This window comes from Phocoena sinus, chromosome 6, assembly GCF_008692025.1.
Source record: "Phocoena sinus isolate mPhoSin1 chromosome 6, mPhoSin1.pri, whole genome shotgun sequence".
Lineage (NCBI taxonomy): Eukaryota > Metazoa > Chordata > Mammalia > Artiodactyla > Phocoenidae > Phocoena > Phocoena sinus.
In genome coordinates, this window is record NC_045768.1 from 1,769,218 (window position 1) to 1,791,848 (window position 22,631).

Genomic DNA, 22,631 nt, shown 5'->3' on the forward strand with positions numbered 1-22,631 from the left:
CTGGCGTTATTGTTCTGACCAGCTTTCTATAGGAATAAATAAAAGAGGTTTTCCTCTAATTTTGTTATGTTTGAAAAACTCGGCAAAACATTGAGAAATGTTCTCTACTCGCTCGGTCAGGGCGCCCGGGTGCAGGTCTCCAGCCTCCGCTGGGCCCTCTGTCTGCACTTAGCAGTGGGTATGACTGTGCATCCCGGTCTGGAGATGAACCTCACTTCTCACCGCCTGTCCTGTGCACCCCAGACTCAAGTCAGACAACTCCTGAGGATCCCTGTCGGATGCCATCTTCCCCGTGTGGGATTCCAGGCGCCGCAGCCCCACCTGGTTGGAGCCCCCGGTCCAGCGGCCAAGCAGGGTCCCCTCCCCTCAGGGAGTTGGAGCGTGGGTGCCAGGAGAGGTGGCAGGTGCAGGAGAGGACGCTCGCTGGCAGGACCCCAGGAGCCACTGACCCTGCTGGGACGGGCCCTGGCCCCAGAGGCCACCCTAGCCCATGTTGGCGGCCTGTTGCTCCATCAAGGGCCCTGGGGTCTCCCAAGCCCGGTCAGCCCCCTTCCCGACTGCCCACAGCCTGCACCATCCCCTGGGCATGTAGACGCTCTCTGGGCGGGAGTGTCCCCAGGCGGCCAGCGTGGGGGAGAGGAGCTGCACGTGTGCCCCTCCCTCAGGGCAGGCCCCTCCAGCAGCTGTGTGGCCCCGCCCCACCCCCCACCCCCCCCCGGGTGGGGGGCCGCGTTGGCTCCTCTGCCAGCCTCTGGGAATACTCTCTGTAGGAGCGGGAGCCCCACCCCAAGACAAACACGGCTGCCTTGTGCTGGCGAGGGGCACACATCCCTCCTGGGCACGGCCGGGCTCCAGGGCCAGGCAGCTCGCCAGGGAGCCCTCCTGGACCCCGTCCCCGCCACCACCTGAGTTGCTTCCTGCTTTTCGGGAATGCTCAGGCCAGCAGCATCTCCCTGGGGTAGGGGCTTCCCTGTGGGGACCAGTGGGTTGGGGACCAGAGCAAGTGTCTCTAACCCTTGAAACTGGGCGGCTGGGGCAGACCCAGGCCCAGAGCTTGAAGCCATGGAGGGGAGGCCTTACAAGCCATCCTCTTGTCTGTAGGATGCATCCATTTAATAGAAGTTTCCAGCACTGAGCGTGCAAAACCTGTCAGAAAGAGTCACACAGGAACCGCGGTGGTGCCCCGAGTCCCTCCCTCAGAAGGAGAAATGTCCCTCGCGGAGGCCTGGGCCTACCAGTAGCCCAGCGGCTGAACTGTGCTTCAGGTCTGGTGTTAAAAGGAGGTCAGATGGCGTGGCTGCGAAAGTTCAGCGTAAAACCAGAGGAAAAGGCCGTCATCTGATTCTCTTCCCCAAAGTCCAGGGCCGCTGTGGGGTCTCACAGCAGCCCCGCCTCCCTCCTACCGAGCCCAGGCTGCTGGCACCTCTCCAGAGCCCCCCTGCCCCGCCCCTGCCAGGGCCTCGGCCGCGCTGTAGACCCTCCTGCTTTTCATTTCCTTCTGGAAAAGGCTCCCTTCACATGCCTGCCTCACCGTTCCGGAGACCCTCGCGGCCCGACTCTGGGCCAGACCCTCACAAGTGAGACCACAGGGGACCCACAGGGCAGACAAGGGTGGCCCACCGCCCCGTGGCTTGGCTGAGAGCTGTGGGCAAGGCCCAGGAATCAATACCAGCCGTGGCCGTGGAAACGGGCAAGTTCAGGGGCTGCAGTGTGCTCTCCTGCTCCGGTGTGAGCCCCCGGCCCGGGCCTCTGCGGTCCAGCCTGGCTCCTGTCTCTGCACTGCGGCCAGACCCGGTCACGAGTTGCGGTGCGTTTGTGCAAAGCGCCAGGGATTGTATAGCTTTGTAAAAGCAGGTGAAAAAGGCTTCCCAGCAGCGTCTGGTAGTGCCCGGGGCCGCCTCGGCCCTCCCCGGGTCCGGTCCCGGGAGCAGCTCCGGGCTGGGCGGCAGGTGGGGGTCGGGGCCCTGCGCTCACACATCACACGGCCCACGGACCCTGGCAGGACGAGGTCAGCCCCGAGGGCTCCACACGGCACTCAGAACTGCGTCTCGTCCCGCGTCTCGGGGCTGCAGGAAGCCAGCCTGTTGCTGCAGCTGCTCTTCCGGCTCCGGGAGCTGCTGGCCACGTGGGCCAGGGGGTCGGAGCGGATGAGATACCTGCGGGGAGGGCGGGAGGTCCCCGATGTCTCTCTGCGCCTGGGAGGCTGGGCTGGGCGCGCACGCGTCAGATGGGCAGGTGTCCAGACTCGTCCGGGGGCCCGGTACTTACACGATGTCGTTGGGCTCCAGCCGCGTGTCCGGCGGGGGGTTGATGAGCACATAGGAGAGGGTGTTCTGTTGGTCGTTTATCTCGTCTGCGGAGACAGGGCCCAGCGCGCAGTCACCACTCGGCACCCCCTCCACCTCCGCTCCGGGGGGCCCCGAGGAGCTGGCAGCTCTGGTCCAGCTGCAGAATCCTTTCAGCCGCTCTGCCTGAGCCCTCGGTCCTGGCGAACCCAGCAGGGCCGGTCCTCCCTGACCGACGCTGGCCTCGGCACCCGCGCTGCACGGGCGTGGGGGCGGCCACGAGGGCAGCAGGCACTGGCCCCCACGGTCTCTCGATGGCTCGCCTAGCTGAGTCATCAACATCTTAGGGTGTGCTGACCCTGAACATCGAGCACACCTGTGCACACCGACACGTGTGCACCCACCTACACACCCGCACTGACACTTACTGCGGCCCTCAGACTCCCTCCCTCCCCCGCCCCCCAGTGCCCTGCATCCCCACCCCATCCAGGCCACCCCCGACCCCTCCTCAACCCTCCACTTCAGACTTGTCCTTTCCTTCCCAAGACCTGCTCCCGTGGCACCAGCCCAGAGTCCGCCCGGCTCAGTCTCCCAGAGGGGCCCTTGGGCACACACGGGGTCCGAGCTGCCCGTCACAGAGACAGCCTGGGGTCCAGCCCACGGGGTGGCTGTGGATTCTGGAGAAACCCTGGTCACCTCACAGGTGCCTCTCCGGCCAGATACAGGGACAGGGCTGGCCGCTGTCTGGCAGTGACCCCAAGCTCACGAACGGCTGGCGGCCTCAGTTTCCCCATTTGGTGATGGCCAAAGGCGCCCCCTGACCCAGGACCGGGCATCAAGGGAACGGCCCTCCAGGGGGATCAGGCCCTGGGTGGCCTCTGCCCCCAGCCCCTCCCGCTCCCTTCTCTCGGCACCGTCCCTCCCGTTGGGAGGGCGCCAGCCGGTCCACTGAGGGGCGGGATTCTCTGCGAAGCTGGGGCAGTTGCCCGCTGACTAGCCGGGGGCGGGGGGGCTGCGGCTCGCTCCTCTGAACTGATGAGTTCAGGGCCGCATCTGGCGGTGCATTCGGGACCCGCACGGCGGCAGGCGGAGCGCGGTGTGCTTCCTGGGGACAGGTCGGGGCACAGGCTGGGACCCGGGAGCTGACGGACACGTGCAGACCCTGACGGCATCAGCTAGTGCCAACCTCGCGTCCACGCCCGGGAAGGGGACGGCCTGACCCCCGCGCGGGGTCACGAGCCAGGTTGGCTCACGCTGGAGGCTGCCTGCCTCCAGGGTGGGCAGCACGGAGACGGGCAGTGGGGGCAGCGGGTGGCGCAGGTGGGGGCGGGGAGGCTCCCGAAGGCTCTCAGGGATCCCGCACCCCTGACCACAGCCAGGACGGCTCCACGGGGACAGGCGCACGGTCAGAACAAGGAAACGGAGAGGCCGGTGCTGGGCCGGGCCCCTCTGTGTGGCCGGGGAGAGGGGGAGCCACGCCTGCCTCGCTGGGCCCTCCCCTCCGGCCTAGACCCTGCTTCTCCCCCGGGGGGCATGGATCACAGGCATTCCCGGCCCGAAGCAGACCCAGCTCCGTGCTTACAGGGGCCCGGCTGTGGCGCCCAGGGCTGGGTGTGCTCTGTTGCGAGGCCCAGACCCCGACTTCCGTGGGACGGGGCGGCCGCGCCGTGCCTGCTGTGCTCTGGTGAGGGCCCGGGGTGCGGCCGGGGGCTGGTGATGGCACTCCTGGCCAGTGACCAAGGGCTGTGCTGCTGCGCTCCCCCTCGCACCCGCTACCAGGCACCGCAAGCCTCTGTGCGGGCCCTCCTCCTTCAGCCCGCAGACCAGACGCCCGGCGCGGCCCTGGGCGTCCACGCGCTCCTCTGGAGCCCCACCCTCCTCCGTGCACTGGGGGCAACTGTAGCACCTTCCCCCGAGAGGCATACCGCTGCTGGGTCCTCATGGCGGTGCCCTCCCCAGGAGACTGACTGCCCTGCAGCCCCCCAGGATCAGCCTCTCCTCTGGTTTTACATCCTGGCTCAGGCACCTCTCGGTGTCCACACGTCGATGGGGGGCTCAGGACACACCACCCGGGGAGCCTGTGGGTGCGGCCACCCCTGCCCGGGAGCCTTGGCAGGGAGCAGGGGTGCAGCTGAGCGCAGGGAGGGGGCGACGCAGCCACCCCGTTCACGGCAGCCCCAGGCTTGGACTTGGGCTGGCCTGGGGGCTCTGCCGTGAATGCGGTCGTGGGGTGCGGGGTGAGGAAAAGCACAGGGGCCCCGGAGATGCCAGGGCTTTGCCTGCTCAGGCAGCTCCCCCGCCGTGAACCCCGGAGCTTCCCGCTCCTGGGCCTGGGTCTGCCCCTGGCCGTCCAGTCCCACCCGAGCTAACACCTACCTGGGCTCAGGAGGCCTGCCAGCGCTGGGGTCACCCCTAACCCCAGGGGGCCGGGGCGTGCTGGCTCTGAGCCTCCCCGGATCGTGAGGGGCCCCCAGGGAGCGAAGGGGTCCCGGCAGGGAGGCCTGGACTCTGACCTCTGTTGGGGTCTGGGGGCACGTCTGGGGGCTGTGGAGTGTCTTCCTGGAAGACACAGGGGGCCCACGCAGCACCTGAGCCTCCGGATGAGACAGAGAATCCCCTCCTGAAGCCCCAGCGGGGGCGCGGTGGTCAGCCGTCCCCCGGGCTTGGGTGGCCCTCCGAAGGCTCAGGGCGCAGCAGACCCCAAGGCCCCAGGCACCAGCCCACAGGGCCACGGGCACCCTGGCCTGGGGCCCTCCATCTGGGTGCTTCCCGAGAGCTGGGTGGGCTCCCAGGGGCTGGCTGCAGGCCGATGGCCACCTCCGTGCTCAGAGCAGGGCTTATCTCAGACAACAGTTGGGGCAGAAGGGCTGGGGTACTAGGGTCAGTACCGAAGTCAGCAAATGAAGGAGGAAAGTTAAGGTCCCCGCGGTGGGGCGGCCTGGGAGCTCGTGGGCCCCTGACTGCAGGGACCCTCCCTCGTGTCTTGTCCTGTCTGCCTGCCTGGCCGGGGCGGGCGGCCACCAGGTGGACTGTCGGTGAAGGGTTGGCCTGCCCCTCTGCCAGACTCCAGCCACCGGAGCAGAATTACCTTGCAAATATCCCAGGTTTACCCGATTCATGACATCACTGGCTGTTAAATTTGCTACATCCTCTACGGAACACACAGGAAGAGGGACAGACAGAAACAGAGAGAGACAGGTGAGCAAACAGCGCAGAAGAGGCGGCAGTGCAGCGGGGAGGGGGGCAGGGGGCGGCTGCAAGGCCAGCCCTGAACAGAAGTTTGTCCCTGAACAGAAGTCGGCCCCTCATCTGCCAGGCTCTGGTGGGGGTGTGGGGGGCGAGGAGGCCCAGGGGAGCACCGAGTGCCCACCCAGGGGCGCCCGCTCTGGGGCTCAGCCGAGCTGGAGTCTCTGCCAGTGCGCGACGCGAGGCCGTGAACACGGGACACCCCACTCGGAGCCTCGGCAGTCAGTGTGCCACCCGGAAGGGGGGTGACAGCACTGAGAGGGGACAGAGGTAAATCGTGAGGCTGGGGTGTGGTCGGGAGGGGCTGGGCAGCTCTCATGGGCGGCCGTCCACCTCGGGCCCCGCAGACAGCCAGACCCTTGGGCAGCTCCTGGGTGAAGCCCGAGCTGCCTCATCCCACTTGGAGGGGACTTAGGGGCCCCTGAGCCAGGAGGTGGGCACCTGGGGACAGAGCCAGGCCTGGGAAGTGGGCAGAGTCCCCGAGACGGAACCCAGCGGAGTCCAGAGCCTTCACCAGGCCGGGCGGCGGTGGGGGGCTTGGGGCCCTTTCGGCCCCATCAACGGAGGCAGCAACTCTGGAGTGAGGGGAGGGGACGGGCTCCTCTCCTCTGGCCCAGCCAGGGCACCCCAGGCCTGTTCACGGTCACGTCACAAACTTCTCCCCAAAACAAGCTATGGAGAAAATCTGCCGATGCCAACCGCCCTGGCGGTGTCGCCCTGAAGTCGCAGGAAGCGGGTGGCCGTGTGCTAGGGGCAACGGTGGGGCCCCCGTGGCCCGGGAAGAGTGTTTTGGTGCTTGGCCGTTCGACCGGCGGCCCCCAGATCTGCCCCCGTAACCCCGAGCTCCAGCTGCTGGGAGGGCAAGGGGAGGGGTGGCCGGGGGCTCTGGGGTCTCCCTGCCACACCCTGTTCTTGTTCTCACAGTACGCAGCGGGCCTCTGTGTTTCTGACCCCAGCAGGACCGGCTGCAGGTGGCCGGTCTGTCCCCGACCGAGGCCTGTGCCCTTGGCTTTCGGGGAGCCCGACCCAGCCCTCCCCACCCCCAGCTGCCTCCTGCAGGAGAGCTGCCTGCTAGGCTCAGCCGGCCTGGGCCTTTATTTTACAGATGGGGAAACAGACCGCAGAGTGGAGGGGTGAGCCCTTCCTCACGCGGAAGCTCCACACGGGGAGCTCTGACGGGCTGCGGGGCGGGTGCCCCGGCGGGCAGAGCGCGGGCCGGGAAGGCAGACGGGCAGACGGCCCTGCGGCCTTACCGTAGCCAGTGGTGGGCAGCCCCAGATGCTTCATGCGGTTCTTGACCAGCTCGGAGAGCTCCTGCCGCTCGGACCGCTGGTGCAGGCGGAGCCGCTGCTGGCTGATCTCCTCGGCCGCCTTCCCCGTGTGCCGGGCGCCCTTGCGGCTCAGCCTCCGTGCCCACGGCAGGCTCTTGTGCCGCAGGAGTGGGTGCTCCGCCGAGCCGCCGCCCACCGTGTGCCCGCCGCCACCCGTGCCTGCCCGTGAGCCCCAGGGCCCCTGCGCCTCCCGGGTTTCCTCGTGGTGCTCCACGCTCACCGAGACCTGGGACTGGCCGGGGAGGAGGGGTGAGGGCCCAGGAGAGGAGGGGGACCCGGGCACGGGGAGGGGGATAGGGGACAGGGGAGGGGCTGGGACGGGTTGGGAGGGGTGCCGGGCAGAGGATGGAGTGACCCACGGAGCAGCTAGGGTGACAGGGAGGAGGACAGTCACAGTCCCTGGGGGCACCTCAGCCCAGGGACGCCAGTGCCTTCCTCTGCAGCTAGGCAGAGGGTGCCGGGCCACAGCCCCAAACCACTCAGCCGTCCCAGCTGCTGGCTCTAGGTCTGTCTCTGATTTGCTGGCGAGAGGCGGCACCTCCCTCAACCTCTCTGGGCCCTGCATGTCCCGACTTTGCCATGGGGGTGGGGGGCGGGGGGCACCTCCTCTGTGCGACTCAGTTTCCTCATCTTGGGGGGCAGGAGAGAGCGGGGGTGGGGCACATGGTAGGCTGGGAAGTGCCAGGGCCTTCCTTGCGTGGCTCAGTCGGGGTGTGGGGCTCTGGGGGTGTGGAGATCGGGATGGACAGTGGGGAGGAAGGGGTACCTGCCAGGACAGGGGCCGTGGCACGAAAGGCAGATGTCATGGGGGCTGGGGGACCCTGGGCTTCCCGTCCTGGGCCTCAGTTTGCCCATCTGTATGGGGGCTGGGGTGATGCCAGGAGCCCTCTCTGAGCTGCACCTTGGCTGGCGCATCCTGGGGCCTCGCTCCCTGACCTGTCACCCGGAGCCCAGGGCCCTGCGCCCCTGCCAGGCGGGACTCGTGCATGTTAAGTGAACCCCCGTGGGCCTGAAGGGACCACTCACCTGGGCCCTGAGGTTGTGAGGCTGCAAAGGAAACCAGGGCAGCCTGGGTACCTGTGGGGCTCCTGCCCTGACCCCCAAGGCTGCCTAAGCCCTCGTGGACTCAGGGCCCGTGGGCAGGCCACCCTCTGCAGTTCCAGCGGGCGGCACAGGGGCCCCACAGTGCTCTCGAGCCGCCCCTCCCCCATGGGGGGTCACAGCCACCCAGGGGATGTCCACGTATGGAGGTATGTGGGCCTGACCCCAAAAGGGCCTGACAGCAAAGGCCCAGATCCCCAAATTGGAAATGGGGCGGCCCGAGCCACAGAGAAACGGGGCCGCCTCAGGGAGCCCTTCTCCTCCCCCTCCCCGCACCTCCGAGGAGGAGAAGACGTGGCACTCGGTCCTGTAGATGCCGATGGGGATCTCGGCGCTGGATGAGCACAGCTTCTGGAAGAGGCGGCCATAGGTGCAGATCCACAGGTCGTCCTCTGTGACCTTCATCTGGAACGCGGGAGCCTGGGCTGGGCCGGCCTCGGGCAGGAGGACCCTCCCCAGCAGGGCCCGCCCCGCCCAGGCACTTACGGCACAGAGGTAGCCCGAGCCCGGCGTGGTGTCCAACCCCAGGAGCAGCCTGGTGATGGGGATCATGTAGTCCTTCACGAAGGACTGGAGAGGAGAGACCGCAGTGAGGCCAGGCAGTGCGGGCAGATCTGCCTCCACATCCCCTGGACACGCGCGCCGGGCGCCCACCGCCTCCCGTGCGGTGCGCCCAGCAGACAGAGCTGGGCGGCCTTTCCTGGCTGTGGTCGCTCACTAGGCCGAGTGCACTAGGTCTAAAGGGATCAGAAACCCAGAGGCTGCCGGGAGCCAACCCCAGGGCAGCGCTCTCCTGGGAGGAAAGGACGGGGGACACTCGGGTGAACCCCTGCTGCTCCCCGGCGGGGATGGGGCCCAGAGCCTCCCAGTCCTGGCCGGCCTCCTGGGGACCCAGGGGTGGATGCTCAGCGAGGGGCGCGTGGCCCAGGACTGGAAGCGGATGCCGGGCGCCGGCCCCCCGCCCCTGCTGACCTGATACAGCAGCGTGTCCAACATGCTGATGCTGAAGACGCGGCCGGCGGCGAAGGGCAGGCGGAACATGAAGGCCAGGTTGGAGCCGTTCTCCCGCTCCCTCTGCAGGACGAGGGGCTCAGGCTGGCTGGTGCCCGTGGCCACGGCCGCGGCCACGCAGGGCAGGCAGCCCAGGGGCCTCCACGTGCACGGGGTGTGTGCACGTGTGCAGGGCGTGTGAACACATACAGCAGACGGCCGACCACAGGCCGAGCACCCAGCTACGCATCCCCCCAGACACACGGCGGGGCCAGACGCGGGGGTAAGGGTTCGCGGCCCTGCTGGGAAGAAACGGGAGCCTGGACTTGGTTTAACGCCCTGCCGTTGCCATCGCGGAACCCTAACCCTTACGGTAACTTCACCCCGGAGCACGAGTCCATGAGCGGAACTGACAGGACGGCAGGGCACGCGCGTGAGCAGACAGACGTGTCTGCCTGTGCTGCGTGCACGGCGTCGCGAGGCTCCACGCGGGTCCCTTAGACCCACTGTGTGCGGCTCCCGTGGCCGCGGAACAGACGACCACAAACCCCAAAGCTCAAAACCACACGCGTTTACTCTGTCGGTTTTGGACGTTCCAAGTCCGAACAGACTTCAGGGGCTGGAATCAGGCGTCACGGTGACGTGCTCCAGCCGGCGGCCCCAGAGGACGACCCTTTCCTCTCCCTCTCGCCGTTTCCAGAGGCTCACCACGTCCCTGGCCTCTGGCCCTTCCTCCACCTCCATGCTGACCTCCGGCCTCCCTCTTGCAAGACCCCTGGTGATGGCGTGTGGGCCCTGGGTGAACCAGGGCCCCCTCCATCTCAGGATTCTTCGTGGAATCGTCTTCTCCACCCTGTGCTGGTTCCGGGGCTAGGGCAGGGGCTTCTTGGGGGCGTTGTCCCCGCCGCACCAGGTCGGCCTATGGCTGAGAGGTGGCTTTGAGCCCGGGAGGCTGTCCTTCCTGCTGGACCAGAACACGCTTCAGACAGACAGAAAGTGGGCCGCGTAGACCACCAAGAGCCCTCTCGTGGCCCTTCTCACTGAGTCTGCACTTTGCCTCTGCAGCCTCCTTGCTGCAAGGTTGGACGGCGGGGCAGACAGACGCCCGGGGAAGGAGGCCTCACCTCTGTCCCTCCCCACCAGCAGGGAGCCCAAGGGCGTGCTGGACGGCACGTGGGCATCCAGGAGGGAAACAGTGCCCTATCACGTAAGAGCCGCAGAACCAGAGCCGCGTGGCGCGGTGACTCCAGACTGCGCACCACGGTGTCATTCAGAGCCCAGGTCGCACGTTATGAGGACAGACGGACAAAAGGACAGACGGAGAGATTCCCGAAATCGTTGAAGTTGTCAGTTTCCCTTCACTCAGAACAACGCATGGCTTGAGAAGAGAACCAGGACGGGTCGGGAGACCGAGGAGGAAGAGGCCTGACGCTTTAGTGGCTCCACAGGACTTTCCTGCTTTCTGAACGAGGGCCCTGGTTTCACGCTGTCCACTCTGTAGCGGCCGCGGAGGGTCCAGAGGCTTTAACCCGAGCTCCGAGGTCGCACACGACAGCGAACCGAGGGAACACACGGGGACGAGCCCTCCTGAGAACCACGCGGCCAGGGGGAAGCAGGCGCAGGACTGGCCGGGCATCCGGGGCCCTGCCGAAGAGGGGCCAGTCTGAACGGGCTCCTGGCCGAGGTCACTGTCACAGGCGCTGAGACGGCTAGAAGGATGACGCCACTGGGAGCCTGCGTCCTGGGATGCGGTGGGGAACCCCGACCCTGGGAGATCTTCCTGAGAACAACCTTCAGGGAGACACGGATGCCGCCCTCTGCGCCTGAATCACCCCCCGGTGCCAGCGCGACCTCTTGGAAGCAAGTTGATCTGAACGCCGGAAGTATTTCCAGTGTTCCTTCAGTTTCTACTCATTAAACAGGACTTGTCTCATGCAGGTTGTATGTACAGCGCGATCCCATCTTCCCTCCCCATCCTCCGCGGAATCCTCTCTGCGCGGGGTGGGCGCGCCAGCTCCATCTCCAGAGACTGGGTGGCATCACGTGTCTCTGCCCGCCCCCCCGCCCCCTCCTCGGCCCCACGTGGACCTCAGCCAGCAAGCGCCCAAGGCTGCAGCCGCCCACGGTCACACGTGCTCACTTCCTGACTTCTCCCAGATCACGAACGACAGGACTGGGCTCCCCACCGTGCACCCACGGGGTGGGGAGTGGGCCGCCCGCCCCTGCCCCTGGAGACGATCCTGCAGGGGAAGGCGCTCTCAAGTGGTGATGCCTGCCACAGAGGGAGGGGCTGGGAGGTGGATTTGAGATGTCTGCCGTGCAAGGAAAGGGGAGTGGGAGGACGTTTGCTACGTGTTTGCTGACGGACCTGCTTCACGCCCACCTCCGGAACAGGTCCGGGTGCAAGGCCTGTGGGGAACTGGGTTTGCTCGAGGGAAGGCGGCAAGTGAGGGCCAGCACCAGGGTGTCAGCCTTGACCCCAGTTCTGTGTTGGTCACCCCTGCCCGTGCTTGGATCAGACTGGCCCGAGCGCCTGGATACAGTCTGGCTGGGGCTGCTGAGGCCGACTTCGAAAGCCCACGGCTCAGCCTTGAGCGGAGGCAGGCTCAGCTCACGGGGCACTGCAAGGGGGCGCTTAGGGGGGTCCAGTGGGCCATCGTGTGGGGTGCAGGCCAAGCCTCCTCCAAGAGCAGGATGGCCCGAGCTCCCGGGCCACTGACTGAGGCCCCCAGCTGCCATCCAAGGAGCTCCAGGGCCACCACGGGAACTCACTTCCGTTGTCTGTCCGGGTTCAGAGCTCCCATGCTGTCCCTCTGTCTGCTGTCAGTGGCCAGGCCTGGCCTGGGGGAGCGGCCATTCGGGGGTCCTCCCCGGTGTGACACAGGGTCAGCCACCTAAGTGCAAGCCGTCCCCTGACGAGGACCTCAGCCCAGGCTCCCAGGGAATGGTCACTGCTCCCCGACCGCAGCGGCCAGGGTCTCCGTGGCAGCCCACCTGCTTCCTGGTTTCACCCAAGGCTGCCTGAGCACGGCCCTGCCCCTTGGTGGAAGGTAGTGCTGCACTGACCCGGGCAGCAGCCTGGGGCCCACAGACGTGCCAGGGCAGCACCACCAGGCCCGCCGCCACCCGTGTCCCTGGGCTCCACACCTGAGCCCAGCTGATGCCCTTCCTGGAGCCTGAGAAACAGACAGCTGACTTCAGCTGTCCCACCGCACTGCTGTGTGACCTGAGGCAAGTTGCGCCCCCTTATCCCCGACCCCGACTGTACCGGGACGAGCACGTCCGTTCCCTGACAGAACGGACACGGTTCAGGTTTGGGCGCGGTGTCGGGGCCGGTGTCACCTGGGCTAGTAATTTCTGGCGTGATGGGCAACCTCTGCTTCACACAAGGCCGGGCCAGGCCCGGCCTTAGGGGGACAATGTCCACTCCTGGCCGATGACCCTGAGTTCTCCGGGCTGCACACTCAAGAGCCTCACGCTGGGGCTGAGCCCAGGTCTCTGAGCCCCCTGGCCGGAGGAGGGCAGGCACCCAGGCCTCCCGTGGCCCCAGTCGCCCACTCCCTCCAGGTTGTGGCGCAGGGGCTGAAGCCCTCAGCTCGGCAGGTCGGGCGGGGCTGCTCACCTTCTCCAGCCTGGAAAGAGCCAGAGAGTAGCTGTCCTTGGCGCGGAACTGCATGAACCTCATGTTGGACGGGTGGGTGAGCTCCGTGGTGATGCTGAGGCTGGGAAAGAGCCTGGGCAGGGGCGGGTCGCGGTCACGGTCGTGGGCGGGGGCTCAGGGCGGGTCCGTGGACACGGATGTGGGCGGGTGGCTCAGGGCGGGTCCGTGGACAGGGACGTGGGCGGGGGCTCAGGGCGGGTCCGTGGACACGGACGTGGGCGGGGGCTCAGGGCGGGTCCCGGTCCCGGTCGTGGGCGGGGGCTCAGGGCGGGCCGCGCACCGCACCGGAACATGGTCTGCACGTTGACAATGGTCTTTGCGTCGGCCATGTAGTCCTCCTTGGCACTCATGGTGCTCTCCTTGTCCACCACCACCAGGTTGTCGGCGTAGATGATGCCACACTGCAGCAGGCTGTCCAGGCTGCGGGGAGACGGCCTAGGGTGTGTCCTGCTCCCTCCCACTCCGCCCCGGCCGCCCGGGGAGGAGGGGAGAGGGCGGGGGCCCTCCTGCGGAGCGGCGTCTTACTTGTCCACGGAGCCCTCCATGTAGTAGACCATGGGGAAGCAGCAGATGGCCTCCAGGAAGTGGTGGTCAGGCCTGTGGGCACAGCAGGTCCTGGAGGCACCCACCCTGCCCTGCCGCCAGCCGCCATGGCCAGGCCAGCCCAGCCCTGACCTGGGCGAGCAGGGGCCCCGGGACCGCAGCGCGTGGGACCAGGGGGGCCTTTAGAGGCCAATGGGGCTGCTCTTTATCGTACCCGCGGGGAAACCGAGGCCCCAGGGGCCAGGACAGCCGAGGCTGGACCCCAGCGTCTGGGGGTAGCAGTGCTGGAGGTCGGCCCCTGGGGGCTCATGGTCGTGGGGACCCAGTAGGGCCGGGAGAAGCCCTGCGGGAGGACGACGGAGCAGTGCCGAGGGCCGGGGCCGCTCCCCTGCCTCCCGAAGCGCCCCTCACCTGTTGTCCAGCAGCAGCACGATGGGATTGAGCTCTCTGCGGGGCCGGTAGTAGGCGCGGAGTGGCACGATGAAGTTGTACAGCCCGTTGCCCGCCGTCTCCGCCGACACGATGATCAGCCTGTTCTTGAAGCCATAGGCCTTGGCGTCCTCGTAGCTGTTGTGCTTGCAGCCCTGCGGCGGAGACGCCGCGATCAACCGCCGGGGAGGGAGAGAGCGTGCCGTGCTGGGGTCCTCGGCCAAATGGCACCTGGTCGCCAGCCACCTGGCCTCACGGGGCTGCAGGCCACCAGCCCGCCGCACAGAGTGTGCGCTGGGGCCACCGTGGGAGAGGTCCCGTCCGGGAGGGAAGGGAGGTATCTGTGCGAGCACACGGTCTGTGTGTACACGTTCTGTCGTGGGTGCATGCGTGTACACACACTTTCTAGCTCTCTGCGTGGAGAGACTCAGATACAAAGCAGCAGTGAGCACACCAAGTGCCCAGACCGTACTTCTAAACATGGTTTCCACTAAAAGGAATCAGGTTTCTTGGAGGAGCAGTTGCTTCCAGGACTGGAGCAAGGCAAAAACAAGATGCGGGGGGTGGGGGTGGGGGCACCGTGGGTTCAAAGGCATGGACGTGTTCAAAGGCATGGACGTGTTCAAAGCTGAGGGGACATGTTGGAAGGACCGGGAGGCCAGCCTGAGGGCCCACCAGCAAAAGTCCACGTGTCAAAACCAGCATGATCCATATGGAATGCCGACGTAGCAGTAATGACCAACTGGTTTACCCTCTGAGTGAAAAAGTGGTGAGGCCACACTGACGTACACAAATGGCTAAGAAAGGGGAAACACTTTCTCCCAGTGAAAAGCTGACGTAAACACAGAAGGAAGTGGAATCGGCTGTGGCGGAAATGCGTCGGGGGAGCTCAGTCAAGGCCGGCTTATGTACCTGGTCCCCATGTGTCTCCCCACAAATGACGTCCTAACTGCAAAGGCGAAACAGTAGCTCCTCCAGCAGAGAGACTGGGTGCGCGAGGCACCCGTACCATGTGCTCTAAGGCAGCATCACGGGGAGGCCTCCAGGAGGACGTGGCACCTCCGGGGGGTCCAGCCCCCAGCGCATGGGCCGAGTCGCCCCCCACCCCGCCCCGCCCCCCGCCAGGGATGCTCCACCAAACCCAAAACACGGAGGCCCAGAGACCCTGGGGAGGGGAAGGGGCAGGGAGCGTCCAGATGGAGGGAGACAAGCTGTGGCTCTGGCCGGGAAGGGCAGCGAGGGCTCCTGGGACAACCAGGGCCAGTGGAGTGTGGGCTGCAGGCCAGGCCGGTTGTGGTGAGTGGACGGTGGCTACGAGAGGGGCACCCTCGCTTCAGCAAGCGCACGTGGACACAGGAGGGAGAGAACGCGCCTCTACAACAGACACAGATGTCGGGGAGGGCAGACAGGGTCCAGGACGTCCTCACCACTTCCCCAACTTTGCCGTGACCTACCTTGTCCAGCCGCAGGCAGCAGAAGGGGGCTTTCACGGGCAGGAGGTGGCACAGGGTAGGGGAGCTGCCAATGTAGGGCGAGTTGGGGGGGTAGCCCTTCACGTACCTGGGGGGAGAGACAGGAGCCTCAGCCTGGCCCTCGGGCCCTAGGCTGCCACGTGGGGGTGGGGTGCCAGACCCCTGCAGACCTGACTGGGCCAGGTAAGACTGCATGCAACGCGCGCACGTACACGCGCCCACACACACGCGCTTACACAGGCCACGAAAGAACCTTAAGGGGCTCTGACGGCCCATCACCCCCTGGTGCCCCCAGCACCCCAATGCCGGGGCAGACGCTGGCCCGTGGTCCCCGCTCCACTGGCTCCCCTGGGCCAGGCTGGTCGCCCCACAGGCTGTACTCCCCCCGCCGTCCCCACAGCACCCCGCGCACACACACGCGGTGGTTACCCTGCCGTGGTTGTCCCCCCAGGCCGCCTGGAGAGGGGCTGGCCTCCCGCTCCACCTCCGGTTGGCTTAAGGGACGTGGCGTCCGAGGCCAGCCCGCCACCTGCCCCAGGTGTGCAGGAGCCCTGCCAGGCCCCTCGATCTCAGAGCCGGTCCCCGGCAGCCTGTGTTTAAAGCATGTTTACTCCACCACGGGGCAAAGGCAGGAGCAGAGAGTGGCTGCAGTGACAGCCCGGCTGGGAAGCACTGGCCGTGCAGGCCGGCAGCTGGCCATGGCCCTGGGGTCAGGCACCGCCTGTCTGTCCCAGACGAGGCCAAGTGGCCAAGACCTGGGGACACAATGGGGTCTCTTCTGTCTCATAATCTCAGAGGAAGACCTGGGCCCAAACCCAGGACAGCATGACGGCTCAGGATGGGCCAGTGGCCTCCACGCCCGGACGGCACCTCACCCCGGGCTCCCCTGTCTGTGACCTCTGCGGACCACGCTCAGAGGGCAGCCACCCTGCCAAGCGGGCCGTGGCACTGAGGCCTGGCCGCCCAGGTTGTGATAGGGGAGGACGAGGGGTGAGGGCGGGCACTGCCTGGCCTTCCTGTCCACGAGCTGGGTCCCCAGAAGATTCCACTTGCCCGACAAGGTCTCTGGGGAAGCTGTTTGGAAGCCTTGTTCAGAGCGTGGGGCAGACCCAGGACCGGCGCCGCGGGCCCACCTCTTCCTGGGTGCCGGGCACTCACATGCTGCCCCCCCCCCTCCCGTGGAAGGCTCCCGGTCCCCCTCCAGCCCCGGCGGCACTCACTCCCCCACAGACAGCCCCTCCCCCCTCCCGTGGAAGGCTCCCGGTCCCCCTCCCCCCTCTCCCATGGAAGGCTCCCGGTCCCCCTCCAGCCCCGGCGGCACTCACTCCCCCACAGACAGCCCCTCCTCGTCCTCCGACTGGTCACTGAGCAGGTCGCAGGGCAGCAGGGTCGAGCTGTCGGCCACCTCCAGCACGGGCGCGATGCTGGGCCGCCGGCTGCCCGAGCCGTTCTCCGTGGGGAGTGCCAGCTTGCTGCCCCCACTGCCTCCGCCGCTCTGTGCTGGCTGGCACTCCGTGTTCTGGAGGTCCATGGCCACTGTCCCTGGAACGGAGCGGCTGAACTTGGCTGGAAGTCCCTCCCCTGTCTGTCCCGGGGACAGGGGTTCCCGGAGTGGAGGTGGACAGAGGCTCCCAGTGACCCTTGACGCAGGGCGGTCTCACCCGGGCGGGCACTTGGACATCGATGCCGACACAGGTCCCCACAGGAAGGCAGGATGCCCCCACGGGACAGATGTGCAAACTGAGGCCAGAGAGGCTGGACTTGCCCGGGGTTACGCTGCGGGCCTGAGCACCTGGGTCTCCTGGGTGGGTCCCACGCCCACCCCTCCCGCCCCACCGGGAGCTGGACTCGGCCTCACCCATGGAGGCGATGATGCTGTGCACGGGCAGGCGGGACGACCCCTCGTACAGCCCCTGCCCCGCGAAGCCCTTCTTCTTCTGCTTTTCCTCCTGCTTGAAGATGAAGGCCGAGTTCTCCTCCTTGGTGATGTTGATGTAGAAGCAGGTGTCGGAGGCGGCCAGGATGTGCCGGGGCCCCGGGTTCAGCAGGATACTCTTACTCTCCTCCCGCTTCAGGCCGATGAGACACACGCCGTACCTGAGCGGACAGGGCGGGGGCTGGATGGGGCCTCCTGGGCTCCTTGGGGGCTGACGGTGCAGCCCTCCGCTCACGGGTGTCGGGATGCCTTCCCACTCGACGCAAAGACCCACCGAGGGCAGCCTCGAGGGAGCCTCGGGGGGTGGGGGGAGGGGGGAGAGAGAGAGAGAGAGAGAGGCCCCGTGCGGGTCTCACGGCTGAGTGGGCGTGACGTCTGACCCTGAGGCCCCGCTGGTCCACCCTGCAGCGGGCACGGGCCACGCCCATCTCAGCCTCCGGACCCCGCCCCGCACTCCTCCCACCCTGGCCTGGACCGGGTCGGGGGACGTACTTCTTGTGCGCGTGGAAGGCAGCGTAGGTGAAGCTCTTGCCCTCGTACTCGCGGAAGAACTTGCTGTCCCCCATGCGGATGTGGTAGACCTCGTTGCCCGAGCAGCGTCCGTACATGCGCTGCCACTGCTCCGGTGAGTCCTGGCCTTCCCTGGGGCGTGGGGAGGGTGTCACCCCCACGGCCGCCCCCGCCCAGCTGGGCCATGGTGCCCCCCAAATGTGGCTTCTGCCGATGTGGGTGGAAGCCAGCGTGACCCCTGACCCCAGCCCCTCCCCGTCTGGCTGAGACTAGACCTGGGTGGCCTGATGGGTCCTTGGCCAGTTTTAAAAAGCTGTAAACACAATGGTCTGATTTTTAGGGGTGTCAAAATGTTTCAGAGTCAAGACTGGCCTCTGCGGCCTGTGGGTCCTCCCAGGAACCCCGGGCCACGTCCTCTTCCCCTGCCTGGTCCCTCCCCCAGGGCCGCCCAGGCCCCACAGGGAGCCGAGGCCACCCGTCGGGGCCCCCCACACCCCAGCCTGGTTTTCCCAGAGAGAAGATGGTGCCCCTCCTCTGTCCCAGGGCAGCCCCTCGCCTCAGGCTCTGCCTGGGACCCCAGCCCAGGTGCCAAACACCAAACGCGCCTTCTCTTACAAACCAAGCCCCGCCGGACCCCGTCACTGTGCCTAGATCCCAGGGCTCTCCTGCTGCCCCCGCTGCGGCCCTCTGCTCCGCGGCGGGCCCCGCCTGCAATTCCCAGCAGCCCCCAGGCTGCCCCCAGCTGCGACCCCTCGCTCGGCGAGGCACCGACGGCTTCCCCAGCTGGGTCCACGGCGGTCGTTTCCCCTGGCCTCGGCCCCTCCCATCACAGGTCTCCTCAACGCCTCCCGCTCCCCCAGCAGCCCCCCACCCTACCCCCGTCCAGCTGGCCGCGCGGCCCTGGGGCAGCACTCACTGGCCGCGGGACGTGTGCACCAGCAGCGTGATGAGGGTGGGCGTGGCCGGGCAGATGCAGCTCAGGGCCAGCATGGCGTACTTGCATTCCTCCTCACACACCACGTGCTCTGCGGGCAGGAGCGCCAGGGCCACCACAGGCTCTTGCTGCCCCTCGGCACACGCCCCCTTGCCCGGCGCCCCCCAGAACCCCTCCCCGCCCTGCCCAGCGCCATCCAGTGCCCCGCCCCTGGGAGCCTGTTCATTGTCTCGGCTCTTCTGTGCTCGTCTCCCGGCTTGACCGAGAGCTCCAGGGCTGGGGGCGGGCTGTTCATTGGTCCCCCAGGTGTCCAGCACAGGCCTGCTCGCCCCTGCCCTCCAGGGGTCGGCACAGGCGCCCAGCTCGGGCACGCCCACAGAGGTGCTCGTCAGACACTGCTTCTGCCCGCCCTGGCCCCCAGGCCCAGGTGCACAAGCTGCACGGGCTCTGCCTCTCGCCCGCACCCCGCACGCTCGCCCGTGAGCACACAGGCGCCCCCCTCCGGGCCAAACATACCTGCAAACTTGACGTGAAACTTGTTCTCAGGCTTGAGGATCTGGACGTAGAGAGGGCAGTTGGGAGCAAAGTCCTTCACAGCCCAGGCGCGCAGAATGGTCTGGTGGTCCTAAGGCAGGGAGGCCACGGTCGGTGCTGACGGGCAGCAGCAGCCTGGGGGAGGGGCTCTGCCCCCAGGCGCCCCACCCCGCCCCGGCCTGCGGGCAGGGGGTGGGCGGCAGTGGGGGGACTCACCGCTGCGGTGCGGTCCACCTCGTTCCGGCTGCTGAGGATAAAGCAGGCCTCCCCGTTGTCCATCCTGCAAAACACCGGGTCTGAGCGCCGCCGGGGCCGTCCGTGGTGCTCCCGTCTCGGCCGTCAGGGGAAGAGTTGGGCCTTGTTGAGACCCCAGCTCGCTCTGGGAAGCCCCGGATGGGCTGAGGATGGGCCCCCGCTAACCCGGGGTGGGGCTGGGGCACGGAATGAAGGGCCCACTTGGTGGCAGAGAGGCCGGACCCTGCCCGCTGGCCTGTCCTCTCCCGGGACAGGCTGCCCGAGGCCTGCGGATGACCCGTTCTGCTCCCCTCATGCCCCCAGAGCCCCTGGCTGCACAAAGGGTGGCTGAGAAACTGTCCACGCCCCAGGGCTGGGGGGCCTGGCGGCTCCCACCCCGTCACCTGGCACCCCAACTTGTCCCTGTCTGGGGCCTTGATTCCTGGGCGAGCCTGTGGGGCCCGAGGCTCAGAAGGTAGGCGTGGGGGGGGGGGGCCCAGCTGCCGGGCCTCCTGCTTCCTTGGCCTCCACACAACCCACATTTCACCTCGAAGGTTACGTCAGGCTCTGGAATAAAATCCTGACGGGCGATGGGGGAGCCTCCGGGTGTCTGTGGGCTGCAGCAGATTCTGGAAAGTTCCATTCACAACTCAGCCTCCTTACCTCAAGTCACCCTGTCACCTCGTCTTCAGAAGAAAACCTGCCCACAGCCTCCGCTTCCCACCTGACTCAGAGCGGCAGCTGCCCCCAGGCCCCCAGATGAACAGCCGGGCAGGTGAGAGGAGGCTGGTGGGCTCGCCCAGGTGGCTCTGCCGGGGTCAGCGGGGGGCCTGGCCCGCCCGGGTGGGTGACAGGCACAGAGGGGGAGCTGCTGCCTGCCTGAGTGCCCCTCCCTGGCCTGCCCGTGCCCGGGGCCGCCGCTCAGGCCGGCGTGGTACCGCACCCTCACCCCCGGCCGGCGCTCACTTGGCCCGCATGAGGTCCTGGTCCTTGAGCGCGGAGCCCTGCAGGTAGATGACTCGCTGGGACCACAGGGGGATCTGCAGGACCCTGCGAACCTGGATGTCCATCTCGGTGGGGCACAGGATGACGACGTAGTAGTCCTGCAGGTAGGAGGGCGTCAGCCCCGCTGGCAGGCTCGCTCGGCTCCGGCCCACCCTCCTTCCTAGTGTTTCCACACCAGTTGCCTCTCAGGAGGCCCAGCCTTCTCTGTGATGGTGTCTCTGGCAGGAGGGAAAGGCAGGACCCCACAGACCCACCTCCACGGTGTGGGAGACCACCTGGGCTCCACTGCACAGGCAGGGAAACCCGGGCCCGGGGAGCTCAGGGGGCACTGGGGCGGGGTGGGGCCGTGGGCGGGGCCTCACCTGCAGCCGGGGGTGGGCGTAGAACTCATTCAGAAAGTCCATGAGCAGGTCGATCTTGAGGGAACTGACACAGAGGATCACGTGCTTCTCCGTCTGGGCCCGGTGGCGGCTGTAGTTGCCCCCCGACTTCTGCCGCTCCATCCACAGGTAGACGAGCTCCTCAAACTGCAGGTAAGAGCGTGTGAGCTCCAGGAGGCCTGGGGCCCCGGGAGCTGCGACAGCAGCGTCCCGACCACGTCTCGGAAGACCACGGGCAAAGTTTGCGGCACAGGTCACTCAAGGGGCCAGGTGGGGGCAGAGTGGACGGTCCCGCCAGTGTGTTGGGTAGTGAGAGACGTGGCAGGTCCGGCTCCCAGCCCCAGGAGGCCAAGCAACCGTTAGTGGATGCCGGAGTATACGCTCCGAGCATCCAGGTAACTGAGCCCTCTGGGTCTCCATCAGCACCTGAGACACGTTTTGGAGAAACCTGGAAACGTGTCTTAGAAAAGTCTCAGGCCTAGAATGAGGGACCCAGGTGCCCGGCATGGAAGGAGAACTTTGGTTACCATGGTTCTGAGCCCACGTTAAGGGTGTGGGTGATTCGAGGCTGCCGTCTGGGGGGTGCTGTCCACCCTGGCCCACACTTCCTGGCTGTGAGCTTTGGGTGTTGAGAGCCCTTTGTAAGTAGGACAGTGACACATCCATAAAGGTGGGCTGGCGGTGAGGGGACTCCAGGCTCCACGGAGCTGACCGGGGTGCTGACCTGCCCAGGGCCTGCCGCTACTGTCTGACTTCCCGTCTCTGGGTGACAGCCAGACCCCGTGAAAACACTGAGGTCGTTCATTTTTTTTCCACACAATTTAAAACGAATGGCGGCAGCCACACCCTCTGGTTCTCACCTGCTCTGGGTGACGTGCTGTATCTTGCCAAGGGGAGATCATCTCATTGAGTTTATCGAGCACCTACTAGGTTCCAGGGACAAGGCCCTGTGGCCTGGAAGCACAGGACTGGGCCCTAGTGGGAGGGGCCGGAGACCCCAGGGTGATTCCCGAGGCCTGTGCAGGACTGGGGCTCTGATGGCAGACACCTGGATTCAAGCCTCCCATGTCACAGGTGTGGCCCTCCGAACGTGACCTTATTTGGAAATAGGGTCTTTGAGGATGTAATGAGTTAAGATGAGGTCAGGCTGGATTAAGGTGGGCCCTACATCCAGGGGCCGGTGTCCCGTAACGAGAGGACACAGAAGTGCAGGAATAAGCCACATGGAGACGGAGGCAGAGCTGAGAGGGATGCGACCACAAGCCCCAGGACGCCAAGGACCACGGCACCACCAGAAGCTGGAGACGCGGAAGCAGAGCCTCCCCTCAAGCCTCCAGGACCAGCCCTGCTGACACCTCGGTCTCAGACTCTGGCTCTGGACTGTGACAGAGTAAATTTCTGTTGTTTAAGCCCCCACCCCCCCATTTGTGGGGTGCTCTGTTCCGGCAGCTGCAGGAAGCACTGATGTGTGAAACTCAGCCCTGAGCTGGGAGAATGCTGTCAGCTGTCGTCACTGTTACTCTGCAAGGAACATTTACAGGTGGGCATTTCGTTGTCACCGTCTCTAAGGGCGCTAACTGGTGAACGTGGTTAAAGAAAGAACGAAGGACAGTAACCGGGACCGTCCCTTTCCATCACTGACAACAGATTAGTCAGTCTCGCGGGTCCTGACCATCCACTAGCCCTGGAGGATGGTGTGTGCCTCCGATGCCAGGCCCTGCGGCCTCCCTCTCCTTGGGGCTTGGGCACCAGCCTGGCCTGGGTGATGGGATGTAAGCACCAGCTCTGAGCGGCCCCTGCACCCGCCAGGAGCGTGGGGGCCAGAGCACCGCAGGAACAGAAGCTCCGCAGCCGTGGGACAAGGGCACAGCCTTGCGGAGGCGTCCGGGATGCCAGGGGGCGGGAGCCAGCTTACCTGGCACTGTTTACTTAAAACCACACACGACCCCTCTGTGCACTCACGGGGGGCACACACACGGGTGACAGCCCCCAGCCCCACAACCTGCCCCGGGGAGGGGAGATCGTCCCCTCTCTCTCCTG

At 66.7% G+C, this 22,631-nt stretch overlaps 1 protein-coding gene across 3 annotated transcripts in view; it reads right to left on the reverse strand.

Moving 5' to 3' along the window:
- Positions 1-1,095: 1,095 nt before the first annotated feature.
- Positions 1,096-22,631, reverse strand: part of KCNT1 (potassium sodium-activated channel subfamily T member 1) — a 57,015-nt gene continuing 35,479 nt past the window's right edge. For 2 of the 3 annotated variants that reach the window (XM_032634001.1, XM_032634000.1), the window contains 21 exons: positions 20,574-20,738; positions 20,173-20,309; positions 19,189-19,252; positions 18,955-19,063; positions 18,421-18,529; positions 17,487-17,636; positions 16,917-17,155; positions 16,384-16,600; positions 15,041-15,146; positions 13,569-13,741; positions 13,140-13,211; positions 12,900-13,034; positions 12,576-12,687; positions 8,936-9,037; positions 8,450-8,533; positions 8,240-8,368; positions 7,889-7,909; positions 6,785-7,094; positions 5,374-5,436; positions 2,269-2,353; positions 1,096-2,156 (listed from right to left, as the gene is read on the reverse strand). In XM_032634001.1, the coding sequence (XP_032489892.1) occupies positions 2,036-2,156; positions 2,269-2,353; positions 5,374-5,436; positions 6,785-7,094; positions 7,889-7,909; positions 8,240-8,368; positions 8,450-8,533; positions 8,936-9,037; positions 12,576-12,687; positions 12,900-13,034; positions 13,140-13,211; positions 13,569-13,741; positions 15,041-15,146; positions 16,384-16,600; positions 16,917-17,155; positions 17,487-17,636; positions 18,421-18,529; positions 18,955-19,063; positions 19,189-19,252; positions 20,173-20,309; positions 20,574-20,738 (2,703 nt within the window). In that variant the 3' untranslated portion in view covers positions 1,096-2,035. The remainder of the gene's footprint in view (positions 2,157-2,268; positions 2,354-5,373; positions 5,437-6,784; positions 7,095-7,888; positions 7,910-8,239; positions 8,369-8,449; positions 8,534-8,935; positions 9,038-12,575; positions 12,688-12,899; positions 13,035-13,139; positions 13,212-13,568; positions 13,742-15,040; positions 15,147-16,383; positions 16,601-16,916; positions 17,156-17,486; positions 17,637-18,420; positions 18,530-18,954; positions 19,064-19,188; positions 19,253-20,172; positions 20,310-20,573; positions 20,739-22,631) is intronic. The other variant, XM_032634002.1, reaches the window with a different exon arrangement.